This window comes from Saimiri boliviensis, chromosome 5, assembly GCF_048565385.1.
Source record: "Saimiri boliviensis isolate mSaiBol1 chromosome 5, mSaiBol1.pri, whole genome shotgun sequence".
NCBI lineage: Eukaryota > Metazoa > Chordata > Mammalia > Primates > Cebidae > Saimiri > Saimiri boliviensis.
The window spans coordinates 129,166,160-129,192,648 of NC_133453.1; the positions used below are offsets into that span (position 1 = coordinate 129,166,160).

A 26,489-nucleotide genomic window follows, 5' to 3' on the forward strand; every position below is an offset into this window, starting at 1 on the left:
AGTAAACTTGTTCACATAAAATAAGTAATTGGGCAGTGAACTAGTTTTTACAATCCTTTGATCTCTTTGTTTTGTGCAAAAAATTAGTCATGTATCATTATTTTTAGTCATCTACTTGCTGATAGTTGAATTCTACTCCTCCTTCGTGTTTATTCAAAAGAAAGAACTGGAAACCAGCTAATCTGTGAAGATTTGTTACCTAGTCATACCAGACATGGAATTATTGAGTTTCTTGGAACTGTATCAAGAATGCTTTATCAAGATTTCAGATGAGGCTGAGTGCAGTGGCTCACGCCTGTAATCCCAGCACTTTGGGAGGCTGGAGCAGGCAGATCATTTGAGCTCAAGAGTCTGAGAATGGCTTTTATGTTGGGCAACATAGCAAGACCCTGTCTCTACAAAAATATACCAAACAAACAAAGCCAGATATGGTGGCATGCACCTGCAGTCCCAGCTACTTGAGAGGTTTGAGGTAGGAGAGTCACTTAAGCCTGGAAGTCTAGTCTGCAGTGAGCTTTGTTTATTCCACTGCATTCCAGCCTGACAGAGCAAAATTCTGTTTCTAAAAGTTCATCTCAAAATCAAAACAAAACAAAACAAAAAAACAGATTTGACATTACTACTAACTACGTCTCTTTGTCCTTCACTTAGATACATCTTAATATACTTAAAGGATTGAGAAAACTTACAATAGTTTTGTGCAATATTTGTAGGAAATTTAAGAATTTTAAGTTAGGTTAAAAATACACCTTTGTAATCAGGACAATGGCTCACACCTGTAATGGTAGCACTTTGAGAGGCTGAGGTGGGAGGATCCCTTGAGCACAGGAGTTCGAGACTAGCCTGGGCAACATGGTGAGACCCTGTCTCTTAAAAAAAATAAAATAAAAAAAAAAAAGTTGGACTTAGTGATGTGCCTATAGCCTCAGCTACAAAAACAGAACAAAGCACACTTTTGCCAATATGCTCTTTTTAAATGATTTTATTTTACCATTTGCTTTAAGTATGTTTTGTCAAAACCATGGGCCTATAGATTTAACTTTATTTATAGAAAATGAGTTCTGTTTTTTTTGGAGACAGGATCTCACTCTGTCACCCAGGCTGGAGTGCAATGGCGTGATCTCAGCTTAGTCTGCATACTCTGCCTCCTAGGCTCAAGCAATCCTCCCACCTCAGCCACCCAGCTAGCTGACTGCAGGTGCACAACACCATGCTTGGCTAATTTTTTTGTATTTTTATTAGAGATGGGGGTTTTGCCATGTTGCCTAGGCGGGTCTCGAACTTGTTGACTTAGCTGTTCATCTGACTTGGCCTTTCAAAGTGCTGGGACTGTAGGTGTGAGCCACGCCCAGCCTGGGATCAGTTCTTATTGTCAAACCAATTAGTTCAGCCAGACTTTCTTTCAGAAAAAGTCTGACTTTGTTTTTTTCTCAACATTTTATTAACATTTTCAAGGATACAGAAAAGCTGAAAGAAATATAAAGTGAACACCTATAATACTTAACCACTCATACAATGAACATTTTATCATATTTGCCTTACCACGTCTCCATTCATTTAGTTAGCCCCCTAACCACTTATCAGTACATTTTACTTTTATAATTCACTTCATTAAAGTAAATTGTGGACATTGGTACAGTTTACCTCAAAATCCTTCAACATGCATATTGTTAACTACAGTTGTTTATAACTTTTTGAGGTAAAACTTATATGCAGTAAAGTCCACAAATCCTAAATGTGTCATTAGATCCATTCTGACTGATGTATCCCCACTCTCATCAAAACTGTTAGCGTCACCTCAGCTCGTTCCCTTGTACCCCTTCCTAATCTACCCTGCTGCTTCCTGCCAGAGGGAACCACCTGATTTTTTTCACCATATATTAGTTTTGTCTATTCTAAAAATTGAAATAAGTGGAATTACATACATACGTAACTTATGTATGACTTTTTTCACTCACCTTAATTAAGATTTAACCATATTGTTGCCTGTATCAGTTTCCTTTTTATTGCTGAGTAATAGTATGGTATATGCATATACCACATTTTGTTCTGTTGATTCTCACATGGACTGAATCCAGGTTTGAGCGATTATGAATAAAGCTGCTATTAGTATGCTTGCACAGGTGTTTTTATAGACAGACTTTTATTCCTTTTAGTTGAATTCCTAGGAGTATAATTTCCAGATCATAGGATAATATGTGTTTAGTTGTTTAAGAAATGGGCAAACCTATTCTCAAAGTGAATGTACCATTTCTTGCATTGAAAAGGAAGAAAATATATAAGAGATTTCATAGGTACAAGGTAGATGTACCATTTACGGTAATGAAGCTTTGATTGATATCAAATGTTGGCAAGATGTGGTACAGTCTCTTTAATTTTAGCCACCTAGTAGTTGTGCAGTAGTATCTCACTATGGTTTTAACTTGGATTTCTTTGACTAATGATGTCGAGCAATTTTTGAAGTTCTTATTTGCCATTTATAGAATCTTTTTGAAATGCTTTTCAGATTTTGTGCCTTTTAACAATTGGGACTTTGTTACTTTACAGTTAAGATTTCTTTAATGATTTGTCAGATACATTCGTGGGTATTTCCTCACATTTTCTTGCTTGCCTGATTATTTTCTTAATGGTGTCTTGAGAAGAAGTTTTTGATTTTGGTAAGTTCAGCTTATCAACTTTCTTCGTGATCATTGTTTTCTGTGCTCTACATAAAGAAAACCTTGTTTCTGTGCACTTCCTCTCTCCTCTACCAAATTACAAAAATAATTCTTAGAGAAGCTTTATAGTTATACTTAGGTATTGTCTCAGATACCTATTAAATTAATGTTTGTATATAGGTTAGAGTTTATTCCCTCCTCCCCATGTGGTGTTCCAGCAACATTTTAAAAAAGGTTTTCCCTAATGAATTGTTCGAAGTCTGGTATATTGGGATTACTCTGTGCAGATGGTCCCAGACTTAGGATGTTCAGTGTATGTTTTTTGACATGATGATGGTGCGAAAGTGATATGCATTCAGTTGAAACTGTACTTTTTGAGTATCCATATAACCATTCTGGTTTTCATTTTCATTACAGTATTCAATAAATTACATGAGATGTTCATCACTTTATTATAAAACAGGTTTTCTGTTAAATGATTTTGCCCAACTAGTGACAGTGAGCTATGATTGCACCACTGTACTCCAGCCTGGGCAACAAAGCAGTCCCCATCTCAAAAAGTTTGAAAAGTACTGATGTATACAACTAACACAGTCTTCCCACCCCAAGCTGAAAGACCCCAGGCTAGTGACAGTTTTCTGAGCACAGTTAAGGTAGGCTAGGCTAAGCTATAAATTAGATGTATTTAAATGCATTTTCAATTTACAGTGTTTTCAACTTAAAATGGGTTTGTCAGACCATAACCCCACTGTAGTTGAGAAACATCTGTATATTAATTTAGTGGGTATCACTTTTTAGCACTATTGAGTCTTCCAGTACATGAACATGGTTTATGATTTTCTTCTTCCTTCCTTCCTTCCTTCCTTCCTCTCTCCCTCCCTCCCTCCCTCCCTCCCTCCCTCCCTCCCTCCTTCCGTCACCCAGGCTGGAGTGCAGTGGCATGATCTTGCAACCTCTCCGCCTCCCAGGCCCAAGCAATTCTCCTGCCTCAGCCTCCCGAGCAGCTGGGACTACAGGCCTGTGCCCCATGCCCACCTAATGTTTTTTGTATTTTTAGTAGAGATGAGGTTTTACCATGTTGCCCAGACTGGTCTCGAACTCCTGACCTTAAGTGATCTGCTCACTTCAGCCTCCCGAAGTGCTGGGATTACAGACTGAGCCGCCATGCCTGGCCTCAAGTATTTTCTTTAATCCTCACAAAATGCCTAAAAGGTAGCTACTGTTGCCTCTTAAAAAGATGAAAAATGCTCAGAAAGATGCTCAGAAGGACACAGTGGCAGACCTAGTGAGCAGAGCAAGGTCTGTTAGTCGTCTAAAGTTTTTTTCAGCCTGCCACACTAACGGTTTTAACAGGTATGGCCTCCATTGATGAGGATCTAGTGAAGGAATCCTACAATGGTAGTGAAAACCTTTATCTGGAGGTGTGGATAAGGAGGAAAGTGAGGTCTGTGGTTGTGGGGTTTGTGTGGCTGAGGGTAGAGTTACACTGTGTGTAGAACTCCAGGCTCTTGGATGTATGTAGCCATTTGGTCCTCAGGTTTAACAGACCTGTTACTCAGGCCTGGGGTCTTTCAGCTTGGGATGGGAAGACTGTGTTAGTTGTATACATCAGTACTTTTCAAACTTTTTGAGATGGGGACTGCTTTGTCACCCAGGCTGGAGTACAGTGGTACAATCATGGCTCACTGATGCCTTGAACTCATGGGCTCAGGCAGTCTTCCCAAAGTGCTGGGATTATAGGCATGAGCTACCATACACCCAACTGCTCAAACTTTCTTTGCATACATATATATTAACTGGGAATCTTGTTAAAATGCAAATCTCAGTTCCATCGGTCGTGGGTGGGGCCTGAGACTCAGTATTTATAACAAACTCCTGGTGCTGCTCACATTGCTGGTCTATCACACTATATTTTGAATAGCAAGAGCATAGTTGATTCTCTCTGAGTGAGGGATGAGGGTAATCATCTGCACAGTTACCCTGATTTTAACGGGTAGAGAATGGCTGCTTCTAGACATAGATGCCCTCAGTTTGGGGTAGAGAGGATTATATAGATACTTCATTTAGGGGGCAATAGATACGTAAGTATGGATGAAGGAAGCATTATGCTTTGGTAACTAATACATATGGGTGAAGTCTGAAGTATATGCTTAGCTGAGGGAAGGGTGAATGTAGAGAAGCAAGAGGGGGAGTAGTCAGGGGTAGGGACAGCACCAATATGGGCAATTCTTGCTTGACCTTTGCAGTGATGAACAAGGCTTTGACAAACACAGATAGGGAACAAGCAGAGTATCTACAGCCAGCAGGAATACCGTGGATGGATGACACAGCAGCAAAGCTTAAAAAAAAAAAATCTCCAATGGAAGGAGACTGATAATTTCCCCCTCTAGGCTATACCTGAGTGCCTATGGACACAGGGTGTACTACAGGAAGCTCTGAACAGCTATTCCTATGGCAGCAGTATCCTCTTGACCCTGTCATGGGAGGTCCCAGGTGGAAATGCTTCCTGTATCTGTTTGCTTCTCCTTGCAACAGGGAAGAACAAGCAGGTGGAGTGCTACCAGCTGAGTCCCAGGTGTGAGAAGCCTGTCTACTGAATCTGGGCCTGTTGCCCTACCCTCCTGTGTGAGGAAGAAGCACAGTGACCCGGGGCTCATGGTGGAAAAGGACTGATGTGGAAGGACACGGCAAAGAGGAAATGGTGGACGCTCCAGAAGCTGAACTTTCTTAGACTTTGTTGCTGGGGCTGTGAGTGGCCACAAAAATAAAGCACTGGTCTTGTGCAGCACCTCTGAGAGAGGGCCTGGGCATTAGAGGCATCAGTGGCCTCACTGCTGCCCAATATTGTGCTCAGGGCTCTTAAAAGGACAAGAGAAGCAATATTGACAGAGCTGGGTGATTAAGCTTCAGAGTTTGGTGTTTCTAATAGGGCATAACAATATTTTAGAGACTGTTTCTCTTGTTTTGGTTTGTCAGATGCTGCTTTGAGAGTGTTTCCTCAGTCTGTGCCTGCAGTTGCAGGAGGGCAGGGAGGAGTGGAGCTGGGCCACTATATCTGCTTACGACTAATACCCATCTTATTGGGGTGAGGGAGTCTGGGCACAGGGATTATCCTAATCAGGGCAGGTCTCACTCTGGCATACGGGTTGTGGCCATGTCCTGTGAGGTGTACCTGGAAAAGCCCAGTGACTCCCATCCTCTGCCAAAACTGACCCCCTTTCTCTGTGATAAGCTGTTCTAGACAAGCCTGGAACACCAGGTGTTGTTCCCCAGGGTCCAAGTGTACATTGTTTTTCTGAAGGTTATCTTGTTCCTCAGTGGTAAACACTGCTGTGTCAGGGTGCTGCTCAGGGGCCACTTGGAGCACACAGATTTTTGCTAGCAGGATTGTGAAGCTTTGCGTTGGGCTGCAAAGCCAGGGCTTGAGCCAGCAGCTGGAGAGAGTCCAGGACTAGAGTGTTTTTGGGTTTGGGGGTGGAGAGCAGAGGGAGGGAAAGGGAGGGGCAGGAGGGCAGAGCCACACAAGCAGGCAGTCGGCTGCTTTGGCTTTGCTGTCAGCAGAGAGGACTTCAGTCGTGCCTGAGGGCTGCTTGGCCACCATTGCTGGAGATCGGAGGGCGCTGCCTTGCAACCCATACTTACCGGCACTGCACCGGGACTATTCCAAGTAGCTGTTGTGCTGTCTTTCCCTGGGAGGCAAGTCTCCTCCCTGTTGTCCCCTCCTGCTCCTCCCCCGTTCTGTGAGGGATGATGCCGCTCTCTATTGCACGGCTCAGCCGGCTGATGTCACTGGCAGCGGGAAGCATCAGCAGCCTGATCACATGCTGGCCCAGTCTGTAATGCAGACGGGATAGGGGGTGTGTGTGGGGAGGGGGCCTGTATGGCAACTGCTCTTGTTCCAACGCCCCCAAAAGTGCAGAGGCAGCGGCTGCAGCATCCAGCCAGCTTGGATGTCTGGCCCGCGAGCCTGGGGAAACTATTATTAATAATATTTACTGTTGGTAATATTGGGGAAAACAGCCCTTAACTCTGAGATTTCTGCTGTGCTCCTGTCCAACGCAGACTTCCAGGACTCTGAAGAAACAGTCACAAGCAGGATGCTTTTTCCAACCTCTGCGCAAGAATCTTCCCGTGGCCTCCCAGATGCAAATGACTTGTGCCTTGGCCTGCAGTCCCTCAGTCTGACGGGCTGGGACCGACCCTGGAGCACCCAGGACTCAGATTCCTCAGCCCAGAGCAGCACACACTCGGGTGAGTGCCAGAGAATGAGTTGGCTGAGGGAAAGGGGTGCATTGGGGGTGGTGAACGAAGATATCCACAGCAACAGTTGTTCTGTTCCCCTTTGCATCACTCCCCACCATACACACATACAACATGGAGCTGTTTTGCAAGAGATGGAAATGCTAGCTGTAAGTGTGGCAGGACAGATGGCTCCACGTAAAAGCAGGCATGCCTCTTCCACTTACCCTGATAAATCCCCTGGAGTTGTTAGCCTGCACCTGGAGTGCCCCTGAGGAGGGTCCCCAAGGTGATGGCCTTATGCAGAAAAGATCCGGCTAACCCCCTGGTGCCCAGGCCTGTCTTGGAGATGATGAAGCAAAACACTTTTAGGTGGGGGAGGGGAGTTAAGGGCTGATTACTGGATGACCAGAATTACTCAGTGGCTTTAAAAACTAGGGAGTTATATGAAGGGTGGGTGGTCTCTGAATCATGGCAAAGAAAGGATTTTAACCTCAGATGAGGCTGGATAATGTGCTGGGATATTGGAATTGACTTAACGTAAGGTTAAGAGCATTAATCCTGGAAAGGGGTAGGCAGGGTAAGTGGGGTGGGGTAACTCCCAGCTACAGAGCCTTTTTTTCTTTTCTTTGTGTTGAGAGTGACCAGCTGGATAAAAGAAGAGCCACTCCCCTTTAGGATCCCTTGTCTTCTTGGTAGGATTCAATGGGGACAAACTAAAGGGACTTTTTGGCAGCCCCCCTTGAACTGCTTCTGCTCAGACCTTCCGTTACCTGTTTATTTCCCTCTTGTGGTACAAGGAGGAGGGGCAAGTCTTGGAGTATTCAGGAAGAAATGGGAACTTAGATACTACAGGTATACTTACAACCTACATATTTTGCTTCACATAAATTGTATCATAATAAAGAGGTATTGGCAGCAGATATTCTAGGAAGATGAAAAGGTGGTAAGGGGCAGTAAGGAGTGGGTGCAGCCATTTGTTGTTGGTGCTGACACTGGGAAACACCAAGCCTGCTATCCTTCCCTTCCCCTTCCTGGTCCAGGAACCGGCAGCCATGGCAGCAAAGTACCGTCTTGTTGATTTCTGTGGCCTCCACCCTGTTTGGCGCAAGTCTTTTTTTAGAATGCTTTGCAGAGCCTGGGCTCGTTGTGTCTGTTAGGCATTTTAATGCCTAGTTGTTTTGGTAAAACCCCATTTAGGGGAGGGGTATTGAAATTGTCGGATGTGGATGTGGATGGGGATATAGAGCTTAACCTTAAGTAACTATTTCTGGGTTAAGATAGGGTTTCTTGAAGTACTGGCCTTCTGCTGACTCAGATTTTTCCAGAAAAGTCAGTAACTGCCCTGTTCCCCTAGGCAAGGAAGTATGGTGTCACTGTTTGGTTTCCTATGCCTGGGGACCTTGGCTTGGACACCATGATACGTTTTTTTGTGTATTCTTGAAGCCAACCTTGGTGGCCTATGAAGCCAGTCTCTCCTGTTCTCACTTCTGCTGTATTGGAGCAAGAGATACAAGAGCTCACATAGGAGATAGGTACCTGTTTATGGGTGATCAGTGTTTGACCAAGGCACTGTCTTTCACTGGTAACAGGTTGAAGCGTAGCCCTTCTTTTGCTCTGGTTCTCTAAGCTGCAGTGCTCTTCCTGAAGGCTTAGCTTGGTTTGAAAGTTGCTGTGAAATTCAGCCGTTAAAAGTAGCTTGGATCTAGTCATAATATCCACAGCTTCCCCACCACCTGAAAGGCCTGTGCTTGTAGCTGTTTGTGTCTGAAATAGAAATGGTTTTTCTTTTCCACTTTCCATCCCAAGCACTTTAGTGATAAATAACTACATGATTTTGTGGACCAGGGAGGGACTGCAGCCTGAGCCTCAGAATTCATAAGGACGAGAACCAGAGTTACCCCAGCAGCATGATCTGGCTGTGTGGGTATGTCTTCTTTCTGAGGGTTGAGGACACACCCATCCCTAATCGTCATGTTGCTTTTGGTTTTGGAGCTGTGGTGACAGCCATCACTCTTCTTTCCCTGGGCTCTGGGCCTTCTTGGAAAGCCCACATGAGGGTACCGCCTCCTGAAGTAGGATGCAGCCCTCCCACCAGCCAGCTGCAGTGCCAGATCGTGCACCCTCACCAGCAATGCGGGAACATGCAGCCCACATTCCAGTGCCTACACTGCCTTTCCATCTGAAAACCAGCTAGCTCAGTTACTTCAGTGAGGGAGGAGGCTTTCAACAGCTTTGGGCATTTGGGGGTTATCCTTGCCGACATCCTGTTACACTGTTGCCTCTGTGTAGAGACCAAGATGCGAGCTTATTCCTTGAGCTGTGCTTGGTGATACATGGCCCAAGGTAGGCAGCTATGGCATCACATCTGACCATCTTCTACCACTCTTAAGTAATCAGCAAGGTTGGAGATAGTAGGGCTTTTGGCCAAATTCTTTCGGGAAACATTGAGCATTTGTTGTGTGCAGCACTGGAAGTACAACAGTGAATAAGATAAAATTATTACCTTTAAGAATCTCCATGGCTGTCAAAGGAAAACAAATGAGAAAGTATACCAAGTGCTATATGATAGCTGCTATGATAGGGGCTTCCATTTTTTCGTCTAAGGATTGTCTTCATTGTAACAACCTTTAATCGGATTCTCAGCTTGAGGCTGGTACATGGATACCATTCTCCAGGAGCCAGAGTACTTCTGCTGTCTAGATGTTCTTGGCCTCGTAGTCCTGCAAGAAGACCCTGGAATAACCTGTTTTTGAAATTGTACCTGCAAGGCCTGCATGAGCTTGGATGTAACACTTTGTGGGGTCCTTCTCTTCTAGATGGTGCCTACCATTTGGCACCACCCCCCTTCCTGGGGAGGAAGGCTTTCAGGGCTAGATGAGTATTATAAGTGCATTTTTCTCATACCCCAGTGGTACATGTCCAGGGCTGCCCTTATCCTGCTTGCAATGTCTTAAGATCTGTAATGGAACAGCAGGGCTATAGAAGCTGTCCTCAGTATCCCAGACTGGGGGATAGAATGACTGACAACCACCATTTATCGACTACTTTTTGTGCTAAGTATATCACATGATTTTAATACTTGCAGAGATGAGGAAATAGGCTCACAGAGGTTACGAAGTGCCCAAAGTGGCACAACTACTGGAAGACTCAGAATTCTAACCCAGGTCTCTGGTTATAAAACTCATATGCTTCCTGTTAAACCTGTGGTCCTGTTAGTAGAACCCTAACAATATTGAGTGAGAAAACGTAAAATAACCATATACTACACAGGCTATTCAGGTAGAGGTGGTGTGCTCCCTTCATGAGATCTCTGAAGGTAAGGGCCTATGGTAGACAGTTCTAGTTCCCTTTCAGTCCCTGAGTCTTAGCTCATCAGCTCCACCACCCGCTGTATATGTCTTCCTGCCTTACCCTTTGTAACTCTTCTATGTGCAGAATTATTCAGCAGAAGAGTGAGGTGGCTGAGACTACTTTGGGGGACCTGGAAATAAGGACTCTCTTAATGATGTTTAGTGCAGAAGCCCAGTGGGCAGACCATATATGCATTCTAAAGATATCAGTGTCAGAGGGCATTGTCTGTTTTTTCTCACTCGTCTTTAGAAGTCCCTTGAGCACTAACCCATTCACGCTCTGTTTTTATCATTTGTTTTTGAGATGGAGTCTTGCTCTGTTGCCCAGGCTGGAGTGCGGTGGTGTGATCTCAGCTCACTGCAGTCTCCGCCTCCTGGCTTCGAGCCATTCTCTGCCTCAGCCTCCCGAGTAGCTGGGATTACAGGCGCCCGCCACCATGCCCGGCTAATTTTTTTTTTAAGTAGATACGGGGTTTCACCATCTTGGCCAGGCTGGTCTTTAACTCCTGACCTCGTGATCCACCCACCTCAGCCTCCCAAAGTGCTAGGATTACAGGCGTGAGCCACTGTGCCTGGCCCAGACTCTCATTTTCTACCCTAACTGCTAATAAGTGAATGGAATGTTCCCTTTGCTGTGTCACTTGCACTCTCCCCATTGGTCTGCAGGCTAGATCAGCCTAAGATGAGGAGGGAGTCTTCAGCAGTTCGCACCTGAAGCTTCTTCGAAACACTAATTCTGAGGCGACAATCAGAACGGGATTAGGTCTGTCCTGTGTAGAACATGGACTTCCTCAGCCCAACCAACGTCTCTTACAAATTGCCTCAACTCCCAATTTTCCATTACTGTATTCCCAGCAGTAGAACAGTGCCTGGTTAATGGATAATACGTATTTTTTGAATGAATGATGAGTGCTGAGCCAGTGTGTTTATCCTGGGTGTTTTTTTGTTTTTTTGTTTTGTTTTGTTTTGTTTTTTTAATTCTTCAGCTAAGACAGCAGAAGAGGTGATTTATTTTATGGTTGTTACACTCGGCCACAAGTAAACACAGAAATAGTCCAGAATGTCACAGGTCCAGGGCAAAGGACCAACATGGGCAGTTTTGGTTATGAGCAAGGTGGGTCTCAGAGGTGATCGACGATCAGATGGCGATGAAGTTCTAGATCCATTGAGACAAGCTCTAGACAGTAGCATGCAGTCCCACAACTTGTACCAGCATCCCCAGCGTCTGGCATTCCATGTTTCTGCTCCTGTGGCCTCCACGGTGCAACAAACTAGCGGTTTACTTGGACTTCTGCCTCATCTTTCTTCTTTTGCGCTTCAGCCTGCACATTCGTTTCTTCCTCCACTTGGCTCTCATGGCGCAGAGGTTTCCAAAAAAAATGGCGCTAAGGCTGAGAGCTATCCTGGGTGTTTTTTAACTGCAGATCAGACAAGGTCTCTCCTATTATTCTGCCTCCTGCTTGTGTTGATTTAGCTAGATGGACAGATTCTTCAAAGATCAGTATCTTGGGCCCTGTAACTTCTAGGGCATGGCAATGTATTTATACAAAGTTTTCATCATACAGTGGAGCATGAGTTCTATTGTGGAGTCAAGTAGTCTGGGAAAGCTTTCGGTGCAGAGAGGAGGGAGGACCTCAGAAGCAGTGTGGCTAGAGAGGCCTCCAATGTGAGAAAGAGATTGACAGGGGCTTGATTTGGTAACAGGGGCAGGATGTGTGCTGACCTTACAAGGGACATGAATATGTCTTTTCTGCAGGTAATGGAACTTTCCTGGTGATTAGGACTGGGTGTTACACTGGGGAGAAGGGCTGTGTTTGTCACTTAACTTGAACTTGTGGGATCCACAGTCAGCAGGGGGAGTCCGCACTCTCATTACCGCCACGGTTGAGATGTGGTATAGAGTTGCAGATTTGGAGTCACAGACGGAGTGTTCTGTTTTCATATCTAGAATGAATGCTTCTCTCCCCGCTTCCTGTGCCCTGAGAGAGATCCTGAGCAAGCATCCTAGAACCAAGGATGGCGATAGGGAAAAAGAGTTTCAGGAATATGGTCTTATATCACAGGCTAGAAATAATGGCTCCTGGTCTGGATTTTCCCCATTAGACTACTCCCATTAGGTAACAAGCATTTGACTATCATGTTTTGGGGCTAGTCTCTGCTTCAGCTAAGCTCAACCTCAGATGGTCTTATAATGCAGACATACAGTGCCAAGCCCTTGTTACCATTGCAAATACTGCCATCACACTCTAGGTGCCTTTGTACTCTTGGGGAAGGCTTCCGAAAATTCGAACAGTGACTCAGCTGTAAAACCGACAGGAGATGGCATAGAAGGGTAAAAGGAGAGAAAGTTAACAATCAGTCTAAAAATATTACTGCTGATTTGGTCTCTTATACTCTGAGGTAGCATTAATGAACTGGAACGCTCTGCCAGGTCCTCTCCTCCCCGTGACTTCTCTGAGCGATATCTGTGGCTGATGCTGATTCCTGCCAGCATGTGAGTGGGGATGGGTACTTCTGTTCTAGGAAGAGCACAATGTCTTACCCACTTCTAGAAGATGGAGATTTGCTGGACACATGGACACCAGAGCTGGAGGTACTTGGTATACCTCAGACTTCCATGATCCCTTGCATTCTAGAGGCCAGGAGAGAACAGAGCAAAGAGGTCAGGGCCTTGGCCATTATTGGGGGTTGACTCTAGGACTTCTCACCACCCCTCCCATTCCTCTAATCCATCGAGGTTAATACTTGACATTTGGACTTAGGAAGTTGTGTGTCCCATGATGGAGAGTGGATTTTGAGATGAGACACTGACTTGCATTATAAGGGACCTGTCATTTCCACTGGATTTTAGTTTCTGTGGCTTAAAGAGAGTACCTTTCCAGTTAGGTATACTCATGGCTTTGAATGTAAAAGGGAACAGTCCAATGCTAGCTGTTTTGTTCCTTTCCTCCTGATTCCCAGCTGGTGGAAATCGGTGCTGCTTACTCAGCAACCCTACATATGGCAAGTATGGTCTCGTGAGCTGGGAGCAAGACAGGCTTCCTTTCTTGAAATGAACTCCCCCCTACTCCCCTAAGAACCCAGTGTAATTGCTTCTTTCCTTCCTTTGATCTGTAGATACTCAGAAAACTGCCTGGCCAGGCCCTATGGAGGTACAGTTCGGTCACTCTAGGGCATCTTGACGATGGGTGGCAGTTTTGACAAAATTCACTTGGTCTGTGGGTTGAAGGAAATATCAAACCAGCTGGCAAGTTCTAGGCCTCTTGTCTTCTCAGTGTCTACTAGTCAAACTTAGAGTATATCCCTTCTGATTTAATATTTGCAGGAAACTGATGCATGGAGATGCTAACATCCCACATGTTAATTCTGGGGCACGCTGATCCTATTCTCTAGGATGGCATTGCCCCCTTCTGAGCCATCAATCCAAGTCCTTTCCCTGTTTTTCTATGTGGTTGGCATATAATTCAGTGAGACACTCTTCCTTGCCCTTGTACTTGAATATAGGAATGTATTTCAGTGGCCCTGAAGATCCCAGGAGAGTCTGGGGAGGATTGATCAGGATAGGGTGATTTCCACCCTGCCCCTGCTCAATCAGAGCAGTTTTCTTCAGCCTTTTTCTCTTTGAAGAAATTGAGACCCAGGGAAGAAGTACTGTCACAAATGTGATGTGGTGAGTTACTGTGGTTCTCTAAACCTCTGTTTTGGTGATGGGCTGGGTAGGGATGAGTTAAGGTTTAGTCCCCTAAATCTGTATTATACTCAAGTCAACATTGTGTCCTTAAATTGTATTCTTATTGGAAAAGGGTAGAGCCTCAGGGAGCATACTGGCTCTGTGGAATACAGTACCCTCTATCTTTCTGTAGAATTCTGCTATCATTGTTTACCTGCTTTTTGCCAGGTATTGAGCTAATTGCTATTCGAGTAGGGTGGTAAAGCTGGTTCTTGATATGCTTGGTTGAAAAGGCACAAATTCTTATACATGTGGGCCTGCAAATATCTTTGCAAATTTTTTGAGACTTTAAAAAGCATATTTAAAAGCAGATTATTTCTTCTAATAGGCAGAGACTCCAAAAGTACTCAATTACTGTCTTACCCTCTGGGATCCTAGTTCCTAGTGCTTGTTCTTGATTTCCCTTTGCTGATTAGATAAGTTACCTTGAAAGGGGCAAAGAAAGCCAAATGGGAATTGACTTGTTTACTTTCCTGTCATTTAAAAAAATGGAAATAATTTCAAATTTATAGAAGTTGTAAAAATAGGCTGGGCACAGTGGCTCTGTGCACTTTGGGAGGCTGAGGCAGGAGGATTGCTTGAGCCCAGGAGTTCAAGACCAGCCTGGGCAACATAGTGAAATCCTGTCTCTCCAAAAAGAGAAAAAAAAACTAGCCAGACATGGTGGCATGTCCCTGGCTACTTGGGAGCCTGAGGTGGGAGGCTGAGACTGCAGTGAGCTGTAATTGTTTACCTGCACTAGAGCCTGGGTTACAGAGGCAGACCCTTGCTCAAGAAAAAAGAATAGAGATGATCTTACATGCATACATAAGGAAACAGTTAACTTCAGTCAAGTTAAAGTTGATATACTACTTTGGTTAAACTGTCCTTCCTATTCCAGTTTTGTCAAGTGACCCAGTAATGTCCTTAAATCCTTAATAACATTTTTCTCTTTCTGCTCTAAGGAACCCCTAGCTCCTTTGGGTGTTTTGCTCAGTATGAGCTTACAAAGTCCCTTGGTTGTCTTGAATGTTTTTCACAGTGATCAGCTTGTTGTGGCCATCACTTTTCCTGAAACTGTGATAACCCTTACCACTCTTTTTTTTTAATATTCTTTTTTTTTTTTTTGAGACAGAGTTTCGCTCTTGTTACCCAGGCTGGAGTGCAATGGCACGATCTCGGCTCACCGCAACCTCTGCCTCCTGGGTTCAGGCAATTCTCCTGCCTCAGCCTACTGAGTAGCTGGGATTACAGGCACGTGCCACCATGCCCAGCTAATTTTTTGTATTTTGAGTAGAGAGGGGGTTTCACCATGTTGACCAAGATGGTCTCGATCTCTTGACCTCGTGATCCACCTGCCTCGGCCTCCCAAAGTGCTGGGATTACAGGCGTGAGCCACCGCGCCCGGCCTTTTTAAAAATATTCTTATTTGGTCATGGTTACTGTGCCTGTCTTGCCTCTCTGTGTTGTCCTCCACTCCCACCCAGTGTTTTTAGAGAGAAGGAACTGTTAAGTAAATGTCCTATATAGCTATGTTGATTTCTTTATCTGATGCCTTTTTTTTCTCTTAAATATTTACCATCTTAGTGAGAGAACTGTATTTTAATTATAAACTCCAGTCTTTCCTCCTCCCCGCCCCCCGAAACAGGATTTTGTCCTGTTGCCCAGGCTGGAGTGCAGTGGCACAATCATGGCTCACTGCAGCCTCAACCTTCTGGGCTCAAGTGATCTTCCTGCCTAAGCCTCTTGAGTAACTGGGACTATAGGTACATGCCATAATGCCTGGCTGAATTTTTTTTTTTTTTTTTAAGAGCTAGGCCTGCCCAGGCTGGTCTTGAACTCCTGGCCTCAAGCAATCCTCCTGTCTCAGTCCCCCAAGTTGGTGGTATTACAGGTGTGAACCACTGCAGTAGGCCATAACCTCTAGTCTTTAAGTCAGAGGAAATAATTATATATGAAAGGTGTTTGGGTGTGATGAGGAATTCGAAGTAGCAGGCCTCAGGTTTGCCTGGATCAGTGCTTCTCAAACTTAATGTGTACACAAATCTCCTGGGGATCTTTTAAGAATGGAGATTCTGAGTCAGGTCTCGGGTGGGACCCAAAATGCATTTTTAATGAGTTCCTGTGGTGTCGAGGCCCTAGGTAAGATTTAAGACTCAAATATTCTAGGTCCTAAAGCAGGAACTTTTGGTAGGTGACATCACTAGTTTGTAGTTACGGTCTTAAAGGATTCAGACAAAGGAAAGGTGCCAGGAACGTGAAGACAAACAGATGTGAAGTCCTAAAGATTAAAAAAACAAACAAACAGCAACAACAACAAAAAAACTAGTGAATAGTACTTGGAGTGGAAAAGAATCCAGTCTCACTCCGTCATTTATTTGTTAACTTTTACAAACTTGACTGCCCCAAGTTTTGGTTTCCTTTTGTTAGGATGCAGTAATATCTACTTAGGATTTGGTGAAGACTGTTTACCTAAAATGCTTCTAACACAGTGCTTGGCGCATGCCAGAAGTTCACTAAGTTGGTAATAGCTTAAGTGAACCTGGTCCAGATTTGTAGAAGAGATGAACCACCATGAACTGTGAGCACTTAAGGAAGTAGAGTTTGTTAGGGACCAACATGGGTTGTCATGCTGTTTTCTGCTTTGGTAGGTTTATTGTCAGATTAAAGGATCACTACAGAGATAATTCCTAGCTTTGGTACAGGAATTTGACAAAGCCTCAAGATACCTTTATAGACACACTAGAGAATTTTCAAGTTAGTGGAGGTAGATGAGTTTGTGGCTGGTGAAACAGATGTACCAACACAATAGTGAATACAAATTGATGTGAATGAGAAAAGGGGTCTGTAGTGCTTTTACCACATTGCTTTTTTGACTCTATCCAACATACGTTTTTAAAAAAAACCTTGGGTGAGGACAGTTACCAGAGCCCATACTTTGTCATCTTTGGTGTTTTCAGATGCAAGCCTTTGGGGCAGCATCCCCTCTTGACTATTTTTTTCTGGCAGACTGCTTTATGCTGTTTCTCCCTTAACTCTCAGAGCTCTCTGTTGAGCCACTTGAAACTTCTCTTTTCCAGGGTTAACAAACTGTCCTTCTTGTCACTGGTGAATCCTCCCTCCGGCTTCTGCTTTAGCTGAAGACTTTTCCTTTAGGATGCTGCTATGCCACGTAGAGCCTACTCCTTATCCCAGGTCTCTGAAAATCTCTGTGTTTGTTTAACTCCAGGCCCATTTATCACTATAGGTCTCTTTAGTGTTGACATGAATGACTTAACTAATATTTCAAACTTAACACATTCTAAGTCAGCCACCTCTGGACCTTGCCATCCTCAGAACTCTTAATCTTCACTGTCCCACCTCTTCTACTTGTCTTGTGTGCCATCTTCATTCTTCTTACAGCTCTCAGCCTATTGAAATCTCTGGTTTTCCATTTATTTGTTCCCAGTCTATTGACTTTGTTCTGCCTTTAGCCTATAATGCACGACCCATTGTTCATTTCCTTTGTTGCTGTTATCAACTCTCTTGTCCCATTTCTTCTTTCATACCCTCTTGGGGGAACAAAATCATAGCTCTGTATCAGTCCAGTGTCCATCCAGGTACCTGAACTCTGCTGGAGAAAATCCTTTAAGTCCAACTTAGGTTTCCTCTCTGCTGGGCACTGGTTCCTACTGGTACTCTTCCTTAGTTTCCCTGGTCAGCCTTCTTTGCCATCCCCACAGTAGTTCTGCAGACCACCTTTTCAGTGTCTTTCAGTTGCCCTTAAGATAAAATCAGCTGGTTGCAGTGTTTCACACTTGTAATCCCAGGACTTTGTGAGACTGAGGCACGAGGATTGCTTGAGCTCAGGAGTTCAGGAACAGCCTGGGCAACATAGTGCGACCTTGTCTCTACTAAAAAAATTTTTTTTAATCAGCCGGATGTGGTAGGTACCACATGGCTGGAGTCCCAGCTCTTCTGGAGGCTGAGGTGGGAAGACTACTTGAGCCCCCAGGAAGACTGAAGTTGAAGTGAGCCACTGCACTCCAGCCTGGGTGACAGAGCTAGGCCCTGTCTCAAAAAAAAAACAAATGACAATAAGATAAAATAAAAACTCTTTAACCTGGGTGTAAAGGTTCTTTATGATTTGAATTGTTACCTCATTGTTCATCTCCGTAACTTGTTTTTGTGAAATATGGAAAAGGATGAGGCCCTCCAGGTAATAGGTAACACTTTTAAGACCCGTGCATATAATCTGTTGATTTTTCACAGTCCCTCTTCGCCAGGCTTTGCAGCATTAGGGAGAAACCTTGAATAAAATCTTCATATATTTTGCCTTCTGAGGGCATGGACTCTACAGGCTTTGCTTTTGGATTTCTTTCAGGCAGGAGTTTGTCAATGACTTTTTTTTTTTTTTTTTAACAGTCTTGCTCTGTCTCCCAGGCTGGAGTGCAATGGTGCGATCTCGGCTCACTGTAATCTCTGCCTTCCGGGTTCAAGCAATTCTCGTGCCTCAGCTTCCTGAGTAGCTGGGATTATAGGTGTGTGCCACCACGCCTGGCTAATTTTTGTATTTTTAGTAGAGACAGGGTTTCACCATGTTAGCCAGACTAGTTACAAACTCCTGACCTCAGGTGATCCACTCACCTCAGCCTCCCAAAGTACTGGGATTACAGGTGTGAGCCACCATGCCTGACCCAATGATTATTTGAGAAGTTTGTCAAAGATTATTTCTGATGGTTATCAGAATCCAAGCATTTTGAGACCCTTAGTTCCAGCATACAGTTAAATGCTAGAGCTTTGAAAACTGCTTCAAACGGCAATTTCAAAGTTAGGAATGTTTACTTGAAAACAAAATGCTAAAGCAACTCCTTGCTGGATGTGGTGTGACTCTACCCTACCTGCATCCCACAAGATGCATATACGACTAGCTAGAAACAAAAAGACTGACCAAACCAGGTGTTGACCCGGTTGTAGAGAGACTGAAACTTTCATTACTGCTGGTGGGAATGTAAAATGGTATAGTACATCTACTTTGGAAAACATTATGACAGTCTCTTTAAAAATTAAAGATATTTTTACCATAATAAAATAATAACTAGATAAATATATCTACCCTGCATTAAATATTAAGGATACACTTACCATATCTTATCCAAAAGGGGAGGTCATATACTAAAGGAGAGTGGACTGCTCTGGTCCCATATTAACACACGTTTGGGATCTTGTGCATATGGTCCATCAATGGCATGTGTGTCTTGCACCCTGAAAGCATGCATTCACTTTGATTTCAGACTTGAGAGATTTATTCCTGCTTCTTGGGACTCCCATTTCCAGAGAAGCATTCAGACTGACTTAGAGGCCTGGGAGAAAACCAGCTCTGGGTGACATGTTTAATTTCATTGCTAGTCAGGGCTGTAGTAGGACCAATCACAGCTAGTTACTGAGCATTTACACATATTATTTTGGTTTTGCCTCATCCATTTTGAGGTGAATGTTCTCATTTTTCAAATAAAAGAAAAACCCATTAAATTAAGGCTTCTTCCCTAGATACAGCACCATAGCTCCATGGCAAAGCCCTCTTGTTCCTCATCCTCATGGATGGAGGGTGTGCTTTACCTTAGGTTCTCCAAGGCCAAGTGTGGAAAATGTTGCTGTTTTTTTATGTTTCATATTTAAATATTTATTGTGTGCTGGGTGCTACTCTGGTTAGCTCTTTCCATCTGCTGTCTAATTATTGAACTGTCCTAACAATGTTATGAAATAGTTGGTACTCCACCCTAGATGCCAGTGAGAAAATGGAGGATCAGGGAGGCTAAGTGAGCTTCCCAGAGCTCATAGCCATATACAAGCGGTGTCAGACACAGGATTTCATCTCAAGTTTGTCTTAACTCAAAGAATGGGCTTAACCACGCCATTCTGCTTCCATCCTGAACATTTCAAGTTCAAGGGTGCATAGAAGAGAATCTGCATATGCTAGAAGTTTGTGTAAGTGAACCTCTCACATCAGGTGGTATGCTTATGCTATACCAGATTTCTGGGATGTGGCCTGAAATTCTATATTTTAGCTATATAGCATCAGAAAGGTGGGAATTATTCTAATAAACAAATTGACAAGGAGTAAAGATGAAGTGTGGTTTGGGATTTTTAACTGTGCTGTAGATATATTCAGGTATTAATAGCCATGACCAGGGTTCCCAGTGACAGTTTCCCAAATGCTGGCATTGACCTTTAAGCCTGTGTAGCAGAACCCAGCAGTTTTGCTGCTACTGTAATAGCAGGAACTCTGGTCTTCAGTCAGCCTGTAACTTCCTCTAACAGTCCCTTGTGGCTACGTCTCAGAGCCAGATACATATCTGTTCGTTATATTCTGTTTTGTTGGCATGCTTTTAGTGGTCTTGCCTTTGGTGTCTCTTGTTGGGTGGCTGTGGGAAAAGAAAGAGGCTGTTGGCTGCAAAGAAAACTAAGAGGTCATGGGCTTCCTTTTTTTGTCCTCCTAGTACTGAGCATGCTGCATAACCCACTGGGAAATGTCCTAGGAAAACCCCCCTTGAGCTTCCTGCCTCTGGATCCCCTTGGGTCTGACTTGGACAAGTTTCCAGCACCCTCTGTTAGAGGATCACGCCTGGACACCCGGCCTATCCTGGACTCTCGATCTAGCAGTCCCTCTGACTCAGACACCAGTGGCTTCAGCTCTGGATCAGATCATCTCTCAGATTTGATTGTATGTAACTCATTTGGGAAAGAGGGGTTGTGGGTGGAGTTGCCTGTGTGTCTCCAAGGGGAAAAGGGGTACAATGTCTGTGGGATGCCTGTCCCCTGGAATGTAGGCTGGGAGGTGGGATGAGGGGAGGAGTGGAGCCCATTGTGGACATTTGTAGAGTTTCTCATCCTTAACAGGATAAAGAATGCTTTGAAGACCCATCGAGCAATACATTTTCGGACCTGAGCTCAGGACTTTCATTTTACTAGTTACTCCGAGAGCACTGAGAAACACTTCATTTTAAAAGGAAATTTGAGGGCCCTGGCAGTGTTCTGTTTCTTTACCTACATGGGATACTTTCTTTAGCCTTTAACAGTGTCATTTATGTACTTTGATGTATGATATCTCAAAATTAAGTAGTAACTTAAAAAATTTTTAAGTACTTAGCAGAGGTAGGATTTTAATTCAGATCTGACTGACTGTAGCTTCTATATTTTTTCCACTGACCCATGCCAGCTTTCAATTTATGCCATGATGAATCTGTGAAATATTGCCTTAATATTTGCATTTCATGTTCCTTACCTATAGCCATGTATGTGTGTGGCCTTCATGCTAAGTAGAGTTGGCAAATGGATTAGAATAGGTAGGGGATATTATAGATGGAGTAGTACAGATTATATAGATAGGGGATAGTAAAAGTAAATACAGGTGGGATTGGCAGTGAGAAATTACCCCAAAATAAGAATATAGTTTCAGATGCCTTGTAAGCGTTTTTGTTGCCACATGCCCTGAGCTGAATGTGCAGTGAATAGAATGGCTTATTTTCTCACTCTCTTCTCTTCCCATACCCAGGACTGGCAACACTGGTTGTGATTGCCTGTCAGCCTGTCCTAGAATATGGAAGTTGGCATTGGTGTTCTCACTGCCTGCCCACTGGTTTTATCTGTTTGGGCTGCATTTCTAAAAGGGCAGTCACAAGTGGGTCCCTTTGCTTCTCTGGGCTGCAGTTACCTTTTCTGTAAAATGGGGTCAGATACAGTGCTGGAGGTCTGTGTTACTTAGATTGGACTCAGTTTTGGAAATTTATCTCATGACTGATTAATATTTGGGGATTTAAAAATATTCTGTCAACGAGTTATTTTGATAATGTATCATTTCACACATGTAAATTAGAATTTTGAAAGCTTTGACACAAGTGTATAGTATTCTCATACATTGATGATATAACACAGAGCCCTCATAGATAGCACTTTTGGCATTTGACTTTCTAGAAATCTGACTGACTAAAACACAAAATATGAAGAAGGTATATCTTAATTTTTATTTCTGGTTCTGAAAACTTGGAAAGTATATATGTAACAGGAGGAGTATGGAAAGTATATATGTAACAGGAGGAGTATGGGTCAGTGAGATGTACCTTGTTCCCTAAATAGAATATGATAAATGCATTTTAAATGGTTATAAAGACCGGAAATATGGGGGAAAAAAAAGGTTGAATGAGGAGAAAAGGAGAATTTGTTTAAATTATAGTATAACTACAACTAACCAAAATTGCTAAGGAAGAAAGTCTAAAAGAATATATATCAAATGCTAAATGTCGTGGGTATTTTTAATAATTTCTATAATGTGATTATTACTTTATAATGAAACTATCCTTTAAAACCGTATCTTCCTTTTTCCTCCCCTAGTCAAGCCTTCGCATTTCCCCACCCCTGCCCTTCCTGTCTCTGACAGGGGGTGGTCCCAGAGACCCTTTAAAGATGGGGGTAGGGTCTCGGATGGACCAAGAGCAAGCTGCTCTTGCTGCAGTCACTCCCTCCCCAACCAGTGCTTCAAAGCGATGGCCAGGAGCTTCTGTGTGGCCATCCTGGGACCTCCTTGAAGCTCCCAAAGACCCCTTCAGCATAGAGAGAGAGGCCAGGCTGCACCGACAAGCTGCAGGTGAGTGTGCCTTGAGCATGTGTGGGGCCTGAGGCCTCATTCTGGGAGCAGAGAGGAAGTGACCTTAGTTCACACACTTGTGAACCTTCTAGAGGAGGCTTGGTTGCATGGTGAAGTCCCCAGATCTGCAAATAATTACATTTCTGTGGAGTAAGTACTAATGGGAACAAACTCAGGAATTTCTTGAGGCTGAGAGGAGAGGAAAGAAGCAGATAATCTGGCACACGCATGTGCCACAGCACAAGAGGCTGGCTCTGCCTCCCACTTGTGCCCTTCCGTGGAGACTGGCTGTATGCTACTCTTGCTTTTTCCTCTTCCACGGGTGGATGTCCTCAAGAGAAACTCTGGAAGCGATGTCCAGAATTTTGTCTACCCTCTCCTCATTCTAATTCAAAGACAGTCAGACACAAGTCATGCTGGAGCTGTCTTCCCTGAGGCTTTCTGATTGGTACACTCAGGGATACACTGGGGAGGGAGAGGTCTTATTTGTCAACCTCTAAGGTAAGGGATGTCACCAGATTTCCTGGTCTCCTAGGAATCCTTAAGGTTCTGACATTTAAATTATCTTAGGCTGGCCTGGGTGGCTCAGCACTTAAGCAGAGGCAGCAGGATGGCTTGAGCCCAGGAGTTGCCCAGCCTGGGAAACATAGCAAGACCCATCTCCATATATTTAAAGAAGTTTAAAAAATAAATAATCTTAAATATGTATTAAATTTGTTTTTCATCTTTGTCTACTAATGCTTCAGGGAGATGTTCAGTAAGCACTGGCTCTTCTGAGTTCCTGAATTTGATGACTAAGTTAATGTTAGTTTTTCCATTCCATTTGTTTCCATAGGCTTCAGTGTCTCTGTCTGTCTGCTCACAGAGTTGGGCTGGGTCTCATTCTCCTCTGATAGTGCTACTGCCCTGTTCACCTAATGATTCTGGCAGCCCCTCTTTGTACTTTCTCTGGTACCATTGGTTTCCTATGAAATGATGTTACCACGCTTTTGGAGGAGACCATTATATTTTGTTTTTGTCATAAAAGATTGGTGACATTCCCCAATTTCTTGCTATGTAGCAACACGTTGGGGCCTGTTTCTTTTAGGAAATATCCTTCCATATCTTTGTCCTAAATGAAAATGATAGTTCCTTTCATTGGCTGTCTGCCTCTTTGCTGAAAGAGGAGGGTGAAATGGCAAGAACTAGCCAGTCCCCACTAAGGTCAGTTTCTGATTTGGAAAGGTACAGTGGGGACAGGATTGAAAACTGATAAAAAGCTAAATTGGTCACCAAGAACCATCATCTAGAAATAGGAGCAAACAGAAGATAGTTCCTAACCTATTCAGCAAGTAGGAGTTTTTGTTTGTTTTTAAGAGACGAGGTTGGCCAGGTGTAGTGACTCAGGCCTATAATCCAAGCACTTTGGAGGCCAAGGCGGGCAGATCACCTGAGGTCGGGAGTTTAAGACCAGCCTGACCAACATGGTAAAACTCTGTCTTTCTTTTTTTTTTCTTTTTTTTTTTTTTTTTTCTTTTTTGAGATGGAGTTTCGCTCTTGTTACCCAGGCGGGAGTGCAATGGCGCGATCTCGGCTCACTGCAACCTCCGCCTCCTGGGTTCAGGCAATTCTCCTGCCTCAGCCTCCTGAGTAGCTGGGATTACAGGCATGCGCCGCCATGCCCAGCTAATTTTTTTGTATTTTTAGTAGAGACGGGGTTTCACCATGTTGACCAGGGTGGTCTCGATCTCTTGACCTCGTGATCCACCCGCCTCGGCCTCCCAAAGTGCTGGGATTACAGGCTTGAGCCACCGCACCCGGCTCAAAACCTTGTCTTAAAAAAAGAGGCAAGGTCTCTCTCTCACCCAGGCTAGAGCACAGTTGTGAAATTATAGCTCATTGTAGCCTCAAACTGCTGCGCTCAAGGGATCTACCTCGGTATCTGGATCTACAGGTACACACTCCTGTACCTGGCTAATTAAAAAATGTGTGTGTGGAGGCAGGGTCTCAGTTTGTTGCCCAGGCTGGTCTTCCAGCTCCTGAATTTAAGTGATAATCCTGTCTTGGCCTCCCAAAGTGCTGGGATTATGGGGGTGAACCACCACACCCAGCCAAGAAGGGTTTCTTAATGTGGCCTTCGAGTCAGAGAAACATCACAATAGGTTTGGAAAAACTTGTGGTTGACATAAATAGAAAGCTTAGGGGTTCGGGGCTAATTCATTACCTTACCATGTTGGCATCAAGGAAGGCCCATTGTTTGGGTGCTCTAAAGATGAGTCTGGCTTGGAACAGTTGTGATACTCTTGTCTTATTGGGTTGCTAATGCTGGTTTTTATTGGCAGTGTCCTAACTTCTGTAATTGAATTCAGAGCCAAGACAAGAAAACAGAATAGAATGTTTATCATTTGAACACTGGGGAGAAGGCCCATTTGTACCAGTAAGCCTGTAGGATGTTGTATTGCTCTGTTTACTTTCAAGTGATTATGAACTAGTACTGTAAGCAATAACAAGATAAAACTGCTTTGTGGTTAGCATATTAGTTGTATATTTAAAAATAACATGGGGTATGAATTTTTACCCTAAACATCTGGGTTGGTATTCCTTTCAATTTTAGTGAGGACAGAATTAGCAAAATAGGATTATCATACTTGATTGAGTGGATTGGTGAGACATAGGTTTCTTGCTTTTCAGAATAAAAGGCTCTGTCATCCAGGCTGGAGTGAAGTAGCATGATCTCAGCTCACTACAACCTCTGCCTCCTGGGTTCAAGCAATTTTCCTGCCTCAGCCTCCCAAGTAGCTGGGACTACAGGCACGAGCTACCACACCCACCTAATTTTTTTGTACTTTTAGTAGGGATGGGGTTTCACCATATTGGCCAGGGTGGTCTCGAACTCCCGACCTCAAGTGATTCGCCCACGTTAGCCTCCCAAAGTGCCGGGATTATAGGCATGAGCCACTGCGCCCAGCCAACAGGTTCTTGCTGGACAAGTTCACCTTACGGAAGGGTGGTGACTTTGTTGATTCTTTAACCCCTCCCTGTTTCCCTCCTTGTCTTCTACCAAAGCTGTGAATGAAGCCACCTGTACCTGGAGTGGCCAGCTTCCTCCCCGGAACTATAAGAACCCCATCTACTCTTGCAAGGTGTTTCTAGGAGGTGTTCCTTGGGATATTACAGAAGGTGAGCTGTCTCTAACTTTCTGCCTCGAGAGTTGAAGGGTGGGGCATGTCTTTCAGGAGCATGAAACTTGGAATGAGGCCAGGGGCTGAATCTCTGACTGAGAACTCAGAGTACAATATTACATGAGCGTCTGAGGGGAGAGGTACATTTCATAGATCCCCATAGTGCTTCTCTCTGGAGTTTACAGTTGTCACTGGAGATCGGCATTCATTTCTGAGTTGTTTGTCATGGGGGATGAGCCAGGAAGGAGAATGCTGGTGATTCTGTGTTTGTGTCTTTACTGGGGAGGATGGTTCCTCAGCTTCTGCCATTCTTTTCTGTCTCTTTGCAGCTGGATTAGTTAACACCTTCCGTGTTTTTGGCTCTTTGAGTGTGGAGTGGCCTGGTAAGGATGGCAAGCACCCCCGGTGTCCTCCCAAAGGTAATATGCCTAAAGGTAATAAAGACATGGTAGGAGCTTTTTTTTCCCTTCCCTAGTACATAACTGCACCTAGGGGTGCTGGGATGTCACAGCTGCATGCTGGCCACATGGTGGGCACTCCAGGGCACAGACCTGTCAGCTGTCAGCTCTTTTCTTCAACCTAACAAGTCCCTCTGTTTCTTCTGAACTAATGTTCCATCTGTCCAGACTTACACAGCAGTGGGAGCTGCCTCTGAAACCCCTTCCTTGTACACTTCTCTCTAAACCTGAACCCTAGCAGCACCTTTCCTCTCAAAATAAGGCGTTTGAAAAGCTTTCCCTTGCCTGC

At 44.1% G+C, this 26,489-nt stretch overlaps 1 protein-coding gene across 10 annotated transcripts in view; it reads left to right on the forward strand.

The window, feature by feature from the left end:
• The window catches only part of CPEB1 (cytoplasmic polyadenylation element binding protein 1), a 111,236-nt gene that overhangs the window by 75,495 nt on the left and 9,252 nt on the right, over positions 1-26,489 (forward strand). For 4 of the 10 annotated variants that reach the window (XM_074399958.1, XM_074399956.1, XM_074399954.1 and 1 more), the window contains exons 3-7: positions 6,720-6,908; positions 20,438-20,661; positions 22,329-22,581; positions 25,627-25,740; positions 26,072-26,176. In XM_074399958.1, coding sequence (XP_074256059.1) covers positions 6,755-6,908; positions 20,438-20,661; positions 22,329-22,581; positions 25,627-25,740; positions 26,072-26,176 — 850 coding nt within the window. In that variant the 5' untranslated portion in view covers positions 6,720-6,754. Of the gene's footprint in view, positions 1-6,176; positions 6,354-6,719; positions 6,909-20,437; positions 20,662-22,328; positions 22,582-25,626; positions 25,741-26,071; positions 26,177-26,489 lie in introns of those variants that run through there. The other 6 variants (XM_074399957.1, XM_074399955.1, XM_010350102.3 and 3 more) reach the window with 3 other exon arrangements.